The sequence below is a fragment of the Grus americana genome, chromosome 28 (genome assembly GCF_028858705.1).
Source record: "Grus americana isolate bGruAme1 chromosome 28, bGruAme1.mat, whole genome shotgun sequence".
Taxonomy (NCBI): Eukaryota; Metazoa; Chordata; class Aves; order Gruiformes; family Gruidae; genus Grus; species Grus americana.
In genome coordinates this window covers 5,008,278-5,025,193 of record NC_072879.1, presented here as the reverse complement: position 1 = coordinate 5,025,193, position 16,916 = coordinate 5,008,278, and the positions used below count along the sequence as shown (strand labels likewise).

Here is a 16,916-nt window from a genome sequence, read left to right as displayed (position 1 = left end):
CTTCCAAGATGTCCAATGGTGCTTGGTTTGCAATAAAGAACAGTGCAAAAAGGAGCCTCATACTGTGGTGAGGACAGTCAGTCTGGACTGATGATGCTGTCATATGTTCTCTGTTTCTGGAAAACTGACCAATTTCATTCTTGCCTGGGTAAGATTAGATGGTGGTGTCTGTCTCAGTGAAGAGTCATGTCAGAACGAAGGCACAAAACATCCCTGCGTGCACAGCTCCCACCAAACTGCAATACCCATGGCACACCTTGGCCACCAATGCTGCTGCTGTCTCACTGCAGGAGGGCTCCAGTGCAAACACGGAAGCTCTGGGTGTTACCGCAGCACGGTTTCTTTGCTGGAAAGTGCTATAATAAAGTCACTCGCTCCCTGGCCGTTCATTCTTCTCCAAATTCACCTGCCAGTTCAACAGTTACAAGGTTGACGTATAAATGCATCCCTGAAATGATCTGATAAAAAATTATTCTCTCCAAGGGGAAATGCTTTACAAACGTGGACTGAATGACCCAGTTTGCAGTCCAGGTTCCTGCACAGGTTCACACTATGGAGGGACTGTGGAGCCTTTCTGCATCCTCTGGCACCTGCAGAGGTCCAAGCAGACCTCTGCTTGGCAGCATCGCCAGCTCCCTTGATGCCTTGGGAGCTGTTGCGGGGCTCTGCTCAGGGTCCCTCCCCAGCTCCTTATCAATCTGGTTTGAGTCTGTGATCCTCACATCACTTCCCTTTTGTCACTTCTTGCCTTCTTAAATATTATCTCCTCATATTTCCTTTTTCCTCTTGCTCTTTCCTTTCCTGGAAAATGACCAAAGTGGGCAAAAAGAGTTCTCCAGGCAGGTGAGGTCCTCAGTAACACCCTCACAACCCTCTCTGAGCCCAGGACTTTGCAATGATAAGCAAGATCTGGCCCTACCCAGAACTTTAGGCAGTAAATCTGCTGACGTTGCCCAAGAAGAGATAAGATCTAAACCTCTCAGAGCCTTGCTGCACTATCAGGGAAAAAGAGCAAAGAAAGCAATGTGGAGGAGCGCTGACCTGCAATGAACAAGGGAACACCAAGTGCATGTCTGGAAATGCATCCAAAAGGCCATTTTTCTCATTTGAAAATTATTCTTTTAAGCCGTTCTCAAAAGCAACCCATTCTACCAAAAAAGTTTAAAAGAAAAAGAGCTCCCAGCCTGCTGGAGCAGATCCTTCTGCTGCCTGCAAAACACTGAGCCTGTCTTTTACAAGCATCCATGAATGAAACTGTTATGAACATGTGTGGAACTGGATTCTTTGTGTCAAGCACAGGTGGTTGAATCATTCAATAAATGTTCATTTCAAACTATGACGGACTTTCTCCAGCTACGCTGCTGTTTGCGTTTTACTGAGGAAGGCAGTGAAAGCAGCTAATGAGATTTGGGATCAACTCAAGCTCAGTGTCTTGCTGTTTCAGCTGCAAAAACTACAGGAGATTATTCAAATGCAATAAAAAGGTGTTTACTTTACTAAAAAGGGAGGGGAAAGAGATGGGAATATATCAAGGCTGCCACCATAAAGTCACCACATAGCCAGTGCTGGTGCCCCATGATATATGAGACACTACGGTCATTTCCAGTCTAAACATCTGAGAGGTGGCAGCGTGACAATCTCTTCTGCTCTCTCCTGATGCTGTTCGTGCTTTAAGGGTGCCCACATTATTTATTAATTTTCAATTTTACAAACTATATATTTGATTCATTTCATAGGATGTAAATTGTGGGCTGAAATACCACAAACTCTCAAAATGAGCACTAAAATCTCCTCAAATGATAGAAGCAGGGTTTGCAAAATATGGATCCCGGGGCAACAACACCCCGATGGTAACTGTGTGTTTTGCCAGAAAAAATATTGTCTGTCCCAAAATGTGACAGCACACTAGCAGCATATATTAGCTCAGGGAAATGACTAGAGCATGATGTATTGAGTTCAGATGCAGTCATAGTCCACTGCAGCTAACTAAGCTTTGGACTATTTTTAAATTTGGGCTTTCTAATTTTATTTAGTTTTCATTTCTTGAAGCACTTGGTTTCAAGGAAAGCGGGGAAATATCCACATGACTCATCCGACAGCCGTCACACCCCTCCGGGCTTATGGCAGGGTCTGGGAAACAGGGAGGAAAAGAATTTCATTCTCATTAAAATCTATCAGATTCCCAAACAAGGTGACTTGTACATTATACTTTACAACATTTTTCTTTCCGGAACTAGAACATGATTAATTTTTACTCCAGGTTGTGTGGATATAAAAGAATTTGGAAATTATTCTTTTTTTCTGTAATAATTTCCAGGACTTTCAACAGAAAGCTGTACCTGACATTTTCCATTGCACTAACAACGATCTTTGCCTTTTCTGTAACAGTTCCTCTTTACAAATCCTCACATCATTGTCTTTCTAAAGGCGAATGAACTTTCTGAGCAGTGAGACAAACCCTGGGATTCATTTTGACTGAAGTAAGTGCCCCTGCTGAGAGCAAGTAAACAGAGAGCTGATCTATTTATCATAGAAACTGTTGTCTGTTACAAAGAGAAATGGACCATCAAATATTTACAAGGCTTGGAAAGGAATTTTGATCTGTTAAACATGCAAGATTCACTCCAGCCTCTAATCTGGGGGCAGGAGAGCTCGTCAGTCTGGGGAAAGTTTGCCTGGACTCACACTGGTTCTGGGAAGCTTTGAAATACGGACACCTCGAACCAAACCGAGACGGGGTGAGCAGGTAGGTCAGAGCCGGTGGAGTGGCACACACCGGCCCCACCGAGCCCTTCAGGCAGTCTGCGGGATGGAGACTGCGAGGTTTTCATATGAGCCTGGGAATCATTTTGTTGTCAGAAATCGGATACTGTGGGAGGAAAGTGGGCTAGGAGGTAGTGTGTAAGGGCTTACACAACAGCCTTGTAAACCTGCAGGTTCAGCATGAGTGCAGGAATAGGTGTCCGCAGTGCCCCGTGCTGTGCTCGGAAGCACCTCTGTCTCTCCACTGGGTACAGAGGGGATCCAGACCACCAGCTCAGTGCAAAGCAACTCCCTCCCAAAAGATCGAATTCAGTGAGACGAAGCCAATCGAGTCCACAGCCCTACTGATTATTAGCTTGGGGCAGTAGGGATTTATGAGCCATTACCTGTGGTCTAAGCAGGAAGGAGGAGATGATAAAAGTCACTGTTTATTTGCATTGGTTATGCAAACACTTGCAGTAAACCTTTCCCCCACTTCACCTCTACAAAGCAAGCCGATGAATGTGCAGTTGTGTTCCCCATCACTGGATCCCTCTTTGCTGCAGGAAAGCTTGCAAGCCTTCCCTTGGACTTAGACACCCCACAACCACACGCTGTGCCTGCAGCTGGGTTGTAGGGGGAGTACTGGTGTCCCTCTGACATCTAATGCAAGAGAAAACTGGTAGCTTCTGGGATTCTCCTGCTAGCTGATGAGGTTCTGTGAGCAGGACCACAAGGATCCTTCCTCAAACAGACCACTATCCCAACCTTCCAGCCCAGTCCTCCTCCTAATGTCCTCAGCAACCCCTTGACAAACACCTCAAGCACTGAGGCACCTGCAGTCCAAGTTACGGAGACAGAGAAAGCCCCTGGTCTGCAACAGCATCAAGCCTGTGACCAGGACAGACCATGTCAGCCGTGGCACATGCCAGGACAGCAGGTGGAAAAGAGCAGTTTTCCAGCTATTGCAGGAACAATGTGCCCTTTGATTTACAAATCTGGTGATCACCAGATAGTGATTTGCAAATCACCAGGTTTAGGTGTCAGAGCGTGATCTCTCCCTGTATCTGAGGTCCTGAGATCTATTTAGCATCTTACCAATGCAGCGTGATCCATCAGGGCTGGTCATGAAACCACGTGGACATGTGCACACGTAGCTGCCTGCTGTGTTGGTGCACTCGCCGCCATCACACACGCCAGAGATTGCGCCACACTCATCCACATCTAGAAAAGAGCAAACCAACAGTGATTATGTTTCCCTGCAAACCATCTCCTTTCCTGACTTCAGTGTGGATCCAGGACCAGAGCTGGGATCAGAGAGGACAGTAGCTGGTGTTACGGGTTGTCATGGGATGCTCGAGGCCATAAGTGGCCTCCCAGCAGTAGCTCAGTACAGAAAACAAGACTCCTCCAGAGGGTGATTCACAGGGTTTCATGGAGTCTTCTGCTTCTCTCTACGGACCCCGTCGGTCTTTGGGCAGGCTGAGCTGAAATGTTGAGCTCCTTGGAGTACAAAGGAAGCTTTAGGCAAGAAACACATCTGTGCAGGCGCATGACTGGCTGGACAGCAGGTCCCTCCGTGTGAATTGGAGGTCTCTCTGAAAGCAGAGATGCAACATCGGAGGTGACATCATGTTTTTAAAAAGCACTGGGCTCCTGCATTATTCACCAAATTTATTCGGGATTTGGTTCAATTTTAAGTACGTTCAGGCATCTAAATCCAGGTGAAAAGGCCTCTGTGCTATCAGTTAGGCAAGGGGGTTCTGGACATATCACTCTGGGTTCAGCTCCTCAATCAGCAGTCCTATTTTAGTGTGAACGGATTTGCATAACAATGCATGAGCATGCCACAGTTTGAACCGTTTATCACAGGGAAGATTAGGGAGCTAGAGATATACCTTGAGTTCTTGGAGAGATCACACCTAATTATCCATGGCAATCAAAGAAACACCATCCACATTAGCAAGCCCTGCCACCCACTGCTTCTGCAGCAGCTTGCTTCTCCAGCAGCCCACTGCCATGCGTGCGACCTTATAACATACCAGAGCAGTGCATCTCTCTGGATTTAAGAGCATGGAAAATAAGGACATTGCAACAAGATTTTGCCAAGGCGCAACATCTGGACTCAGACATCAGAGGGACCAGGCAGCCCCGGTGCCCAGACATATGGTAATAATTGCAGAAAGGTTATAAAGTACCGAAAATCAGAGACAATCACACCAGTGGTGTAGCTTCTGCCATTTGAACTCAGGATATGCTCTACAAGCATCTGTCTAGCGTGGAGATATGGCAGACCCTCACCACGAGCTGAACGTGGAGACTAGTCCCACTGCCAAGGTCCTGGATGCCTGAGTCTGGATCCTGAAACAAAGCATCTGTATTTGAAACCTTGCTCAGAGTTAGATTTTAATCCACACTGGAAGAACTGAGCTGGAAAGATGAGACACTGTAGGGTTTGCTTGAGAACTGTAGAGTTCTTCAAACTTTCCAGGCCATTTATATTACAACCTTGAGAAAATTCTTGAGTTAATTATTTCTTTGGCTCTTTTTATACTGAGCATTTAAAGAGCTTCATATCCTTGTGAAAGTTCTGGTTAACAACAGATGGGAAACCACACAGAAAGCCTGAAAGCTGCGGCTTAACAAAAGTCAAACTGCAACAGAAAAGGGTGAAGACAGAGCAGAAAATTCAACAAGTACCTATACAGACGATACAGAGAGAGACAGCCTATAACTTTTGTGTGCAGCTATCGCTTGGGACCTGAAACTTGGAAAATCAAAGGGAACAGAGTGGCAAATCAGCTATTTTGAAAAGTGCAATCTGTTTTCAATAAATTTTGACCAAAATGTCAATATAATTAAACATACAGGCCCCAGCCATGCTTGTGGGGCACTTGACTCTAAGGACTTGTCTGGGAGCAGGGTTATAGATTTTTTTTTCTATTGCCAACTGAAATCTGTTTCAGAAGCTGGAAAAGAATTAGATCCAACCTTTAATTAATCCACCCAAAGCAGCTGGTTGGTGGTCGTGGTCCAGGTGGTGGTAAAAGGCAGAAGGAATATTTGCCCAACAGTTTTTACAGTGGCGAAAAAAAAAAAAGTGTCTTGGCAATTGGCAAAATAAATTATTCCTGCTAAGCAACTTTATTTATTGTATTTTAAATCTATCATGCTGTTGTGAATGGATAAGGGGATTTTTATATGCAATTCAGATGCTGCCTGGGGCTGGCAGGAAAGTAATGAGAAGGAACTGGTCAAAGTCTGCTCCTTCAAGGGGATTTTTCTGATGTGAACAGCATAACAGCCTTGCACAGCCTGATGGCATTAGCATGTGTGGAGGTTAGAGTTGCTGCAGGGCAAAGACTAATCTGAGGAAAAAAAAAAAAAAAAAGGCAGAACAGCAGAGAGCTCTCATCTGAGAGTGGGGATGGAGGATGTCTTTGGGCAAGAAATTTCTGTAAGAAATGGGTGTGGGCTACCCAGAGGGGTGGTGAGCTGTGTCCTGTTCAGCGTGAAACTGAGAAAAACTTGAGAGTTAGGAAAGAAATGTCAGACTGCAATCTCAGAGTGCCATGCAGTGGCTAGCAATGCTAGTGCAGCCCTGAAGATGTATGGGAGAAACACTGAGCAGAAGCAAGTAGGTGATGGTACCTCTTAACCAGGATCATTCCTGGATGCCACAGCTCTGTGCAGTGCCAGCTCTTACAAGAGGATGTTAACAAATTGGAGGGGTTCAGAGTCTAGGGGGATGACTCAAGGCCTGGAAAAACCTGCCTGACATTAAGGGACTAGCAGGACTCATTTACATTTATCCAAGAAACTGTGAGGGTGTGGTGGGACCGTAGAAAAGAGACACACAAAGATGATGGTGAGAGCTCTGCAGTCTCAGAAAGAGAAGATGAAAACTGAAGCTGAGAGATTATAAATTCAGGCTGGAATGAAGCAGACAGATTTACACCAACAGTAAATAATCTTTGGCTTACGTATCCAGGGATAGCGCTAGTTCTCCAAGCCTTGGGATGGATTCAACTCCCCTAACAACGTCTGTAAGAGCACAGGCACAAACCCAAGGGAGGGCAAGGGGGTGTGAAATCTGGCTGCAGAGGTGACTCTCAAGGAGTAAGCGTTGTCCTTGGTCCTCCAGAAATATCCTCATAAACTTCATCCTTCTCTAAAATTAGAGAGGCTGTCAGGAGCCTTCTGCCATTGGCCATTGCGTCCCAGGCACTCTCACCCCACTACACCAGCCTTTGGCTGCAGGGTGGGACAGCCATGGACATCCAATGATGACAGTTAATTCGCATCACCGCAAAGCCTCCGCCTTGTTTGGAGGGAAAAGAGATATAAGAGGGTCTACACTGTCAGATCTCTAGAAGAAAAGACTACAGAAATGATCTGGACAGTGGTGCATGTTGAGTTGTGGTTAGATGTGTTAGATGGTTACAGAGCAGGCACCTCCATCAGAGTTTTTTCTAGATGCCATTTACGCTCCGCAGAAAGAGACGATCTCATCCAGGCAGTAATTCATCTCATCTGAAGGGAAACGTCTAAACAGACCAGAAGAGTTGTCCCCTAACAGTAATAATTTTCCTCTGCAAAGTGAGACATAGTGAAATCCATCGCACTCAGCTCAGCAAGACACACTGGCAACGTACATGTTTAAGTAAGAGGAGCCGAGCCGCCTTTTGAAGTGAGGCGTATGGTCTGGACAGAGGCTGCCCACGGGTGCTTCATGTGGTCAAAGAAATAATCTGCAATCTCTCCTCCTTGCTCACACAACCTGTTACAAACACAATTATCTTCTGTTCTACTTCGGCTGCAACTCTTGAGTCCTGAGGATTCAAGTGAAACCACACACAAAATGAAGCCCAAGTGCATAGGGCAGGTTATACACTCATATATCAAGAGGGGAAGATGCATTCCTGTTCGGCTTCTTAGGAACTCTAAAATTACGCTTTCAGCTAGCCAAAGATTTCAGCCACCTTTTGCAGGCAGCAGAGATACCACCTCTGTCCTTGCAGTGCTCCTTTAGCACTTTGATGCTCAGAGCCCCTCCAACAGACAGACGCGACTTGAAACCTCGAAAGGCAGCAATGCAAATCGGCAGAAAACACTTCCCCCACCTGGGCCCCTGCAGCGAAAGAGATTTTATCACCACAGCCTGCCCTGTCATTTAATTACAGGCCTGTGTTTGGTTACAATTTGCAGAACACTGGAAGGGAAAGAGCTTTATGAAGCAAAAGCTGGTTGTACTACCAGGAATAACAGCTTAAAACTTCTGCATAGCTCTCCTGAAGTTTGTTGTATCAGAGATCTGGAGGCCAGCTGACAGGCAGGCATCTTATTAGATCAATACTTATGACATAGCGTCAGTCATCCAAGAAAAAGTGTACACGTTTGTGGGGGCAGCAACTGCATTCCATTCTTAAGGAAAAACAGAGTTAATTCAAAAGGTTAAATCAAACTGCAACATTTTTTTCCCCTTGAAAATCCTAGCTCAGACGAGAGCAGCGTTAGCATTTCAAAGCAGAAAAAAAGCCAGAGGTTCTCAAGACTACTCGCACATCCTGTACTTTGAGAAACTGAGCTCTGGGCTTTGTTGTTTCAGTTCTTCCCCACCACATTTGCCGTCTTTATTTTCTCTTTGTAAAGTGTCTCATAGTTTTGGTTCATTCAGAGCTGAAGTCCACGGACAGCTTGACACCGTGGGACGGATATGTACACCTCTCATTAACACCCGGCTGCCAGCTCTGGGGAGGGAATTCTTCCAACTCCAACCTGGCTACTTCACGACTTTTCCAACTCTGTTAAAAATTAAAGCAATATTCTGTGCACTCTGCTCTTCAGACAATGGCAGAATTCAATGCAAACGTTGATTTTGGACCTGGTCTCCAACTCGCTGGGTTGGAGTTGGCCTGATCATTAAGGCTGAAAATGCTGGAAGCCAAAGGACACAGAGCTTCAGAAAGAGAGTCGCAGTCTGCAAAGCCCATCCAACACGGGTGCCCACAGACATGTTGAAACCCCCAACCTTTCCATCTGCTAAAAAAAACAGGACTTGATGGAGAAAACATCTCTATGTCACGTAGCAGAGGTCATGCCTCATCAGCCTTCGCTCGTGCAGCGCATGGGAGTCTCAGACCTTCCCTTCCAGAAAGCACAAAGAAACCACAGAGGAGAGTAATGGAACTCTCCAAACCACACCAAATCCATGGAAATGAGCTTTTAATGGTTCCAAACAATGAGCTCTTCTGTAGACATTTTGTAAGAAAATTGAAAACACGCTAATAAAATGGCTATCATGTTCCATTTGTGAGGAAAGTGGGCCAGCCTACCCACTCTGCTCGTGGAAAACACAGAAAAGCTCCCTCCAATTCAGAAACATGAATGAGATTGAATAGAGTGAAAAATAGAGCCTTGTCTTCATTAGAAAATTTGGAATTTTGTGTGGTGGTGACAAAAGACCAGCCCACAGGGGCATAAGTAACATCTAACATGTCACCCTAGAAACGCTAAATAGAAAGGGGTGAGTAAAAAGAGGTGAGATTTGTAATTGAAGAATTTGTTCTCCCTTAGCAGAATCTGTTTCCTGGAGACACCAAAGACCATCAAGAAGGATCTACCCTGGACGGATTTGAACAGAGCTTGACACACAAAGCACACAGCGCCTTTCACTCCCTCGCCTGGTGTTTCTCTGCATACTTTTTCATATCCTGTATGTTATCACCCTGGAACAATTTTGGACATGAGACACTGATTCCTTTTGGGGCATTGGAAAGCATCCTGGTGAGGTACTGGCATTACATACTTCACTGATAACGGAGCTGGCTTAGCATTTTGTTATGCAGTAGAAGAAGGGCTATTAAGAAAAGAAGTTAGATTATTGGCAGAGAACTGCTGAAATTATGGAAGGAAAAGCTTTATTCAGTCACTGATTCCACCCTTAAGAACATGCCATGGAATTGTTCCCTTAAGTGTAATATTTATGGCTGCTTCCAGGATAATTTAAAAATGCCACTCAGTGTAACAACCCCCCCCAATTCCCTACGATTTATTGATAAGGGTCTTTGTAGTGGGAAGATGTGTCCAATTTCAGCTTTGATGTTTCCTTTCTTCATTTTGCACCATTATTGCCAGGAGTGCTTTCTTGTGCCCTCCCCAACAATTCTTTTCTTCCAGTAGTGTTAAGAAATCAGATGGATACAAGCATGCCCTTCTCTCATGAACTCCTTGTTCCCCTGCAAACCTTGACAGATCCTGCTCTTTTAATGTCTCCCCATAAGCCAAGCACACTATCTGTCAATTTAGCCCTGAGATGGCAACATCTGCCCTCCTAGCTCATCTTTTCATACAAACACAATATAAATGCAATCCTTTGGCGCTTGCAAAGCTGGCCCTGTCTCCAGTGCCAGTTAAGAGAGCAGCCTTGCCCTTCCCCACCCTCAATTCCACCTCCCATCCCCACCCCGCTGTGTTTCATAGACTGCTTATATCTTTCAGAAAGTGAGCAGGCAACTCTCTGCGCCAGAAATTTCTCATTATATGTTGCACAGCCCCAAGCTCAGGAACTCTTGATCCCTCGAGCTCCCTCAGAATACAATGAACAAAGGCATAAAATAAGCCACTATTTGAAAGTGTCACATTCATTAGAGATGAGCTGCAGAAATAACTCTGGAACTGAGCAACCCTGAACTTGGAGGATATTTAGGTTCAAATCCAAACTTGATGTCGCGTGCACGTTTTCACGTTTTGCAGATAGAAAAAGGACATCATTTTCTTTCTGGGGTTGACCAAAATTCATTGTGTATCCAGCTGCAGCCCCCTCACATGCTTGGGAGATCAGGGCCTGAGCTGGCCTCCATTATCAGCGTAGAAGATCTTGCATAAGAAAAGCATCTTTATTCTTCAGGGATTCAGGGACTGAAAATGGAGCCTTAATTCCAGGTGCCATTTGTGTTAAGAGATAAGTATCACTATGGGAAACGAACAACATTTCTCTACTCCTGCCTATTCCCACCAATAAACAGCCCAAAGAAGATTAGTGGTACATGCTGCTGCGTTAATGAGGGAGACATCATTAATCAGCAGACGCAGTGACACGGGCTCTGACCTTTGGCTCAAACGCAATCCCATCTGCTGACTTCACTCCCCAGGAGGAATCTTCTAAGCAGAAAATATAAGCTCCTAGGAACTAGGCAAGATTTTAACAGAGATATTTAATCTAGTTTTAATATTTCCTGGATGCTAGGCTTGGATAAGGAATCTGAAAACAAGAGGAAACCATCTCCTCTTCCTGCAGCAAGATGGTCTCAGTGCAAGCTGAGAAATCACTCCTTTCAGCAGCTATAAAGTTAGCGCAAACAAACTCAACAAGAGAACTCCTGCAGCTTTGAGATTTTAGGCTTGGAGCACACCTGGATAAAGAAAATACCCTCTTATGCTTGTGATCGTTATTTTCATTAGAACCCTTGGCTCAGTGAGGAGGTTACTTGGACCAATACCGCTACTTTGGCAGTACAGACAATTTCAGCAAATCGGGAATTCGGTGCTCTGTCAGCTGTACCAAACGGTTCGCTCCTGATGTATCAAAGCATGCAGCAAACTCTGAGGCAGGGCCCAGATCTCCCTGTGTTTATAAAGCGTTAGCATCAGATGAACCCCTTACAAAATGCTGGCTCTCTGTTTCCCTATTCACATCGTTTCAGTGACTCACATGGCGTACCTGCCCTAGAGGGGAGCAGCGATAAGGTATCCTCTTCTCCTTCTGACTGCCTGGTGGGGACACACTGCTGATTGATATAGTGGGAAACGAGCCCACAAAAACAATCTCAATCCTGTCAGTCTACAGCATCCCTCATGTTTATGTCATTCGCACAGAAGGACCCCTAGGTCAGTAAATCATACCAAAGGAAAGCATCCTCTTTTGGTGGTCTCCTTAGCAATTGAGGTAAGATAAGTGATGGAACAGACACCGTAGATGCTGGAGATGTCTCTTTTTATGGCCATCCAGGAAGGAGAGTGAAAGGAAGCTGTTTATGGCCACATCATGCTGCTTTTGCAGGCGTTCTGGGAAGCGGGGACCCACGCAGAGGCCCCTCGCATCTGGATGACAGATTCAGACAATGGATTGTTTTTAATCTTGGAATATAGGAGATTCCAGCTAAACTGATTTCATATGTGCTTTGCCTGGTCTTCAGCCAGCACGGGTGAGGCAGACGAAGGCAAGAACAATTTTTTATGTCCTGAGGTTGGGCCCATGGTTCTAGTGCAGTCCAGCCTTAGCGCATTGGCCAGCCGAACTGCACAGGACATCATTGGGTATGGGGAACCGGTCCTTCACCCGAGATCCATGTAAAAAGGCTAGTTTGGATTCTGCCATTTCCAAGTCCTTGGATGCCAGAGCACTGCAAGAAACCCTTCTGTTAAAATTTTAGAAAGTGTCCTGGCATCCTGCCAAGGAAGATCCACAAACACAGATGTTGTCTTAACATGAAAGAGCATCCATCCCCCACCGAAGGATTAACCTCTGTAGCTGGTGTCTCACTTTGGAAAAGTTTTTTTTTGGTGTCTCTCTTTGGAAAAGTTTTTTTTTTGAAGGGCTGAACCCAGGTCACAAGGCATGCACTGGCACAGAGACTACTAGAATTATACTAGCAAGGGAAATGTTTGGATTGCAGGAGGGTGGGGGTATGGGAACAGTCACCTGGAAGCAGTGATGCTCCTTTCCCTGAGAACTGACTGCAGGGAGCAACCCCACAGGGCAACGCATGCTGTCAAACCCACGGTGCCATGGGGGTCGATTGCTGTGATGCTGACTGCTTTAAGTGCTCTGGCTCTCTCTGTGTAACTTTGCCACCTGGAAACAAATTCCAGGTTAAACGTCTGGATTCTAGTACGTTCATCATCCCTCATCTTGGTTACAATAGAGCTTTGGAGAGGAATGAAAGGGAAGTAGAGTTCCTGCAGCCCAGCTAGGTGGGACGCAGTCACACCAGCGCAGCGAACACGTTTTATCCCTAAAATGGCAAACGCAGACCAGCAGGGTTTCATTAGTGTATGTGGGAAAGAGCTTTAACAACCAGGGCAGGAAAAGTTTAATGCTGTTTTCCTTTTCATTTGCCATATGTTTGGAAAATACAACAAATGTTTATTCCCCTACTTCTAAGAGGTGCAGCCTGCCTGGCAAGGTACGTGTCTGGCCCACAAGAACTGCTGCAAGACGCTTGGGGAGAGCGTGTCCTTCCTACAGAGGTCTGCACACCTCTCAGACACACGCCGAGCAGCGATAAAGGAGATGCTGAGACCGGACCTTAAGGAACTGGAGCCAGACTCTCATGAAGAGGGCTCAGATGGGTGGCACTGTGAATGTTTAACATACTGACTGCACCTAATCCTTGCCTGTGCTCCACACTGTACTTTTACTTTTTACACTTTAGAAGTGTGTGCCTTACAGCACAGACCAAGATGTTGCCTCTCGCTGTCTAGGTGAATCCTGAATTTAACTAAGGAATACAGTGGATCAATTTATCCTGAGTCTGAGAGCAAAGAGCAGTTGCAGGGGCTTCCAGAAGTAGGCAGAGTTCTGCCTTTACTACCACAACTAGTCTTAATATTGTTAAATTTTCACACCTCAAACGAAACTAGTCCTCTGGTCTGAGGATCGGGTATTTGGCCATTTCCGAGCAACTCTGCTAAGCACCTGGAAAGTATTTCCCTTGAAAATGGCAGAGGTCTCTGCACCATCTTACCAAATCCTGCTGAGCTGTTGAGACTGATCCTTTCTGTTTCCTGCAGACACGGGGATCTGACCACCAACACTGCGGATCAGCTTGCCCACATGTTCAGAGACGAGTTGCACCTGCTCATCTGGGCAAGGCACCACTGAGGTGTTTTTAGAAGGTTATTAATACTCAAACTCCTCCAACTTCTGTGCTGAAGAAGAAGCAAAGAGGAGTTTCTGCAATGTTGCCTTCCATCAGGTTGGGAACTTCTCCATAGAGTTTGAAAGTCAACTGTGCTCCCCGGGCTGCCCGCAGCGCCAGGCTAAGGCTGATGCTAAGAAGAGACAGACTGCAGTCTCCACTGCTTGGCTTCAAGCTACAGGAGCTCCATAGCTACTGCTAATAGGAGTAATGCCTAACTGTAAGCACAAACCACACCTCTGAAGCACTGTATCATTTCCAAGAGAGATGCTGAGGCTGAAAAGGTCACTCCCATTTACAACTCAGTTGAAGATGAGCAAGGTGCATCCTACAAAGTAACAAGACAGACAGAAAACCAGGCACAGCAGGCAGGCTGTCTGCAGACAACCCTGGATTGCAGGGAGGTATGCTTCCCCGTGGGACTGGACAGTATGAGGCCACTGGCTCAAAGGAAGGATGCTCCCAGGCTTGCTGCTGACTGGCATTTCATGTCTCTAATACCAAATTTTCATTTGTGCCTGCTTTATTACTCAAGGACAAGGTTCAGGTTCTGGCCAACACATCAGTTTGGAATAACCAAGTCACCAAGTCAGTGACGTAACACTGCATTTACTTGCTCCATACCCTCATCTCATGGAATCAGATCTTCTCCAGTGCACCGGGAGCCATAATGTTATTTCTGGTTGTCTTATTCCATCACCGTCCCAGCTAGTCAGACTCCACCCGCTTTGCCCTCCTTCCAGTTACTCTATTGAACTAGAGGCAACAAGTTGCAAGCTACAAAAAGATAAATATCAAGTGGATATAAAGAAAATATTCCTGAACATGACAGTGGTGCAACCCTGGGACAAGAGTCCCCCCAAAAAAAAGGCTTTGAGTTTTCAAAACTCAATCAAACTGAGCAACACGAGCAATCTAATCTAGCTCTGAAGCCACCTCTGATCTAAGCAGGAGGTTGAACTAAAGCCCTCCAGAGGTCCCTTCTGTTCAATGAGTCTGTGTTGCCATTAAAATACCTTTCAGAAAACACCTGCATGAAATAAAAATCTCCTTCTAGTTTAAGAGAAGTTCAGACAAGCTCTATTCCTCCTTTCCTTGCCTTGGACTGTGAGAAGCAGATAAACAGATCAGAGATTCATACTGCAGTACATTTTCTAACATGCCTTGATGCTTGCAATACTCACTCCTGCCTGGAAGCTAGGATCAAGGCTGGCATGGAAGCTCTTTCCCATTTCTACTTAGCCAGCCTTGGAGATTGCCCTGCGAGCAGAGAGATTCTCAAGTTTTTAAATGCCCTTGTGCTCTCACAGTGTATCTAAGCAGTCTGGTGAAGCCTTGCAGAGGTCTGCAATCTTACCTTCACATCTGTGGCTTGTCTCGCTCTGCTTGTGTCCCGCAGGGCATTTGCACTCGTAAGAACCCACTGTGTTGATGCAGTTACCACCTTGACAGAGGCCAGGAATGGCTTGACATTCATCCACATCTACAAGAACAACAAAGATGTTAGAAAGTGCAACCATTGCTACAGATGAATGTTCAATCCCAGCATGGTGGGAGTGCTATGAGAAAGAAGCAGCTTTGCTCCAAGTAGGTGGATTTACATTTCCCAATGCAATTACCCATCAGGTTACATTAGAGCTAAGGCGAAGGACAGAAAATGGACATAAAGGTATTGCTGGCTTATCTACACAAGCAAGAGGGAGACAAAAGTGCAGTAATGTTTTCCAAAGCAAACATCAATGTGTCTACCCCCTCGTTGTTCATTCCAGGTTGGTAGCTGAGTTGAGGATGAGAGTTGGTTTGGTGGCATGTCCTCCTGCAGCCTTCAGAGAGCAACATCTGTTGCAGAGCAGAGAGGGGAACCTGTGTAAGCTTTTGCTCTTCAGCCCTGTCCCAGGAAGCCTCATCCTGCAGCTGTGGTCTCCTCATCTGTGAGGGGACATTGTGCTTTCCAAAGCACCTCAGGAAGGCCTCAGTACTTGCTGCTAGAACCAGCAGGCTCACGTGCTGCAGATATTATTTATACTCCTGTTCTTGCAGTAACGGTCAGTGACAAATCTATTAAATAGGCCAAGCTCTCCTCAATCTGACGAGATTAGGGCCATAAAACGCAGATTACAACAGACAGCAAGAGAGTTCTCCTCTTCAGCCTTCCCAATTTTATCCTACAGACACTGGCCAATGTGGGATTTAGTCTGGAACTTTGGCTTTGGATCATGGCAGGTAAAGGCTGAAATTAGTTGCAGATGCAGAAGGGAATTCATGCAACTCTACATGAAGAGCCCTGCAACCCGTCAGTGGGGAGGAGAAACAGCAGCTCCAGAAAGGCTGCCAATGGGATCTGCTGATGGGAACTCAGTGGACCATTCTGCTATTGTTGCCTGGGTGTCCTAGACGTTGAATGCAACCTCTAAACATGTGATTTAGGTACATTTTAATTGCTTGTGTGATCTCAAAGGAGTTATGGCTTCTGTTTTGAACCAATAATTCGATTTACAGAGCCCTAGTCACGTGATACAAGTGCTGATCATGTTCCAGTGCTGGGACAGAAGCTCCAACAACAATAGCAGCACCGCAGAATGAAGGTATATGGAAGGCTGTAACTTAGTTTTAACATAGATAAACACTAGTCTGATTCACAGCATCTTGTGGGATGGAGGAACATCACCTGAGAACCACACCATGGCCAGAATCTTTAAGTGAGCTAAGATGATCTTAGGTGATCCCATGAGACACACAAGGTCCATGGTGATGCTCCAGGACATACAATGATGGATTTAGCAAAGTTTGCACAGAGAATTGTTCTCTGTATTGGGGCTTATGGCAGTCATTCATCAGTCACCCTTTCAGTGCACATCAGGATGGAAAAGGGAACATCCTTTTGATGTTCATGGCATTTACCTTGGCAGGCTCCGGTACGAATGTTGGGAATGAAACCTCGGCGGCAGGGGTGAGGTTGGGCAGGGCACATCTCACACGGGTGACCCCAGGCCCGTCCAATGGTGGCACAACACATGGTCTTGGTGCAGACGATCCCACTGAGTTGGCCCTGGCACATCTGGTTATTTACTTGGCTAAAGCAGGGACCAGTACGATAGTCTGAGGGAGAACAATAACATCCACGGGTGAGATCAAGACACAAACACAAGGTTTCCTGTCTAACACACAGAGTGCCTATTCCCCTTCCTACCAGCACAGCCATTCAGGTGCAAAGTCAACAAGTTCGGGGGCGGGGGGGGTGGGGATCTGCAA

At 45.9% G+C, this 16,916-nt stretch overlaps 1 protein-coding gene across 1 annotated transcript in view; it reads right to left on the bottom strand.

Moving 5' to 3' along the window:
- The window catches only part of LOC129197185 (fibrillin-2-like), a 111,403-nt gene that overhangs the window by 47,516 nt on the left and 46,971 nt on the right, over positions 1–16,916 (bottom strand). Inside the window, exons 7-9 of the mRNA XM_054805328.1 lie at positions 16,566–16,763; positions 15,022–15,147; positions 3,841–3,966 (exon numbers count right to left, since the gene is read on the bottom strand). Coding sequence (XP_054661303.1) covers positions 3,841–3,966; positions 15,022–15,147; positions 16,566–16,763 — 450 coding nt within the window. The remainder of the gene's footprint in view (positions 1–3,840; positions 3,967–15,021; positions 15,148–16,565; positions 16,764–16,916) is intronic.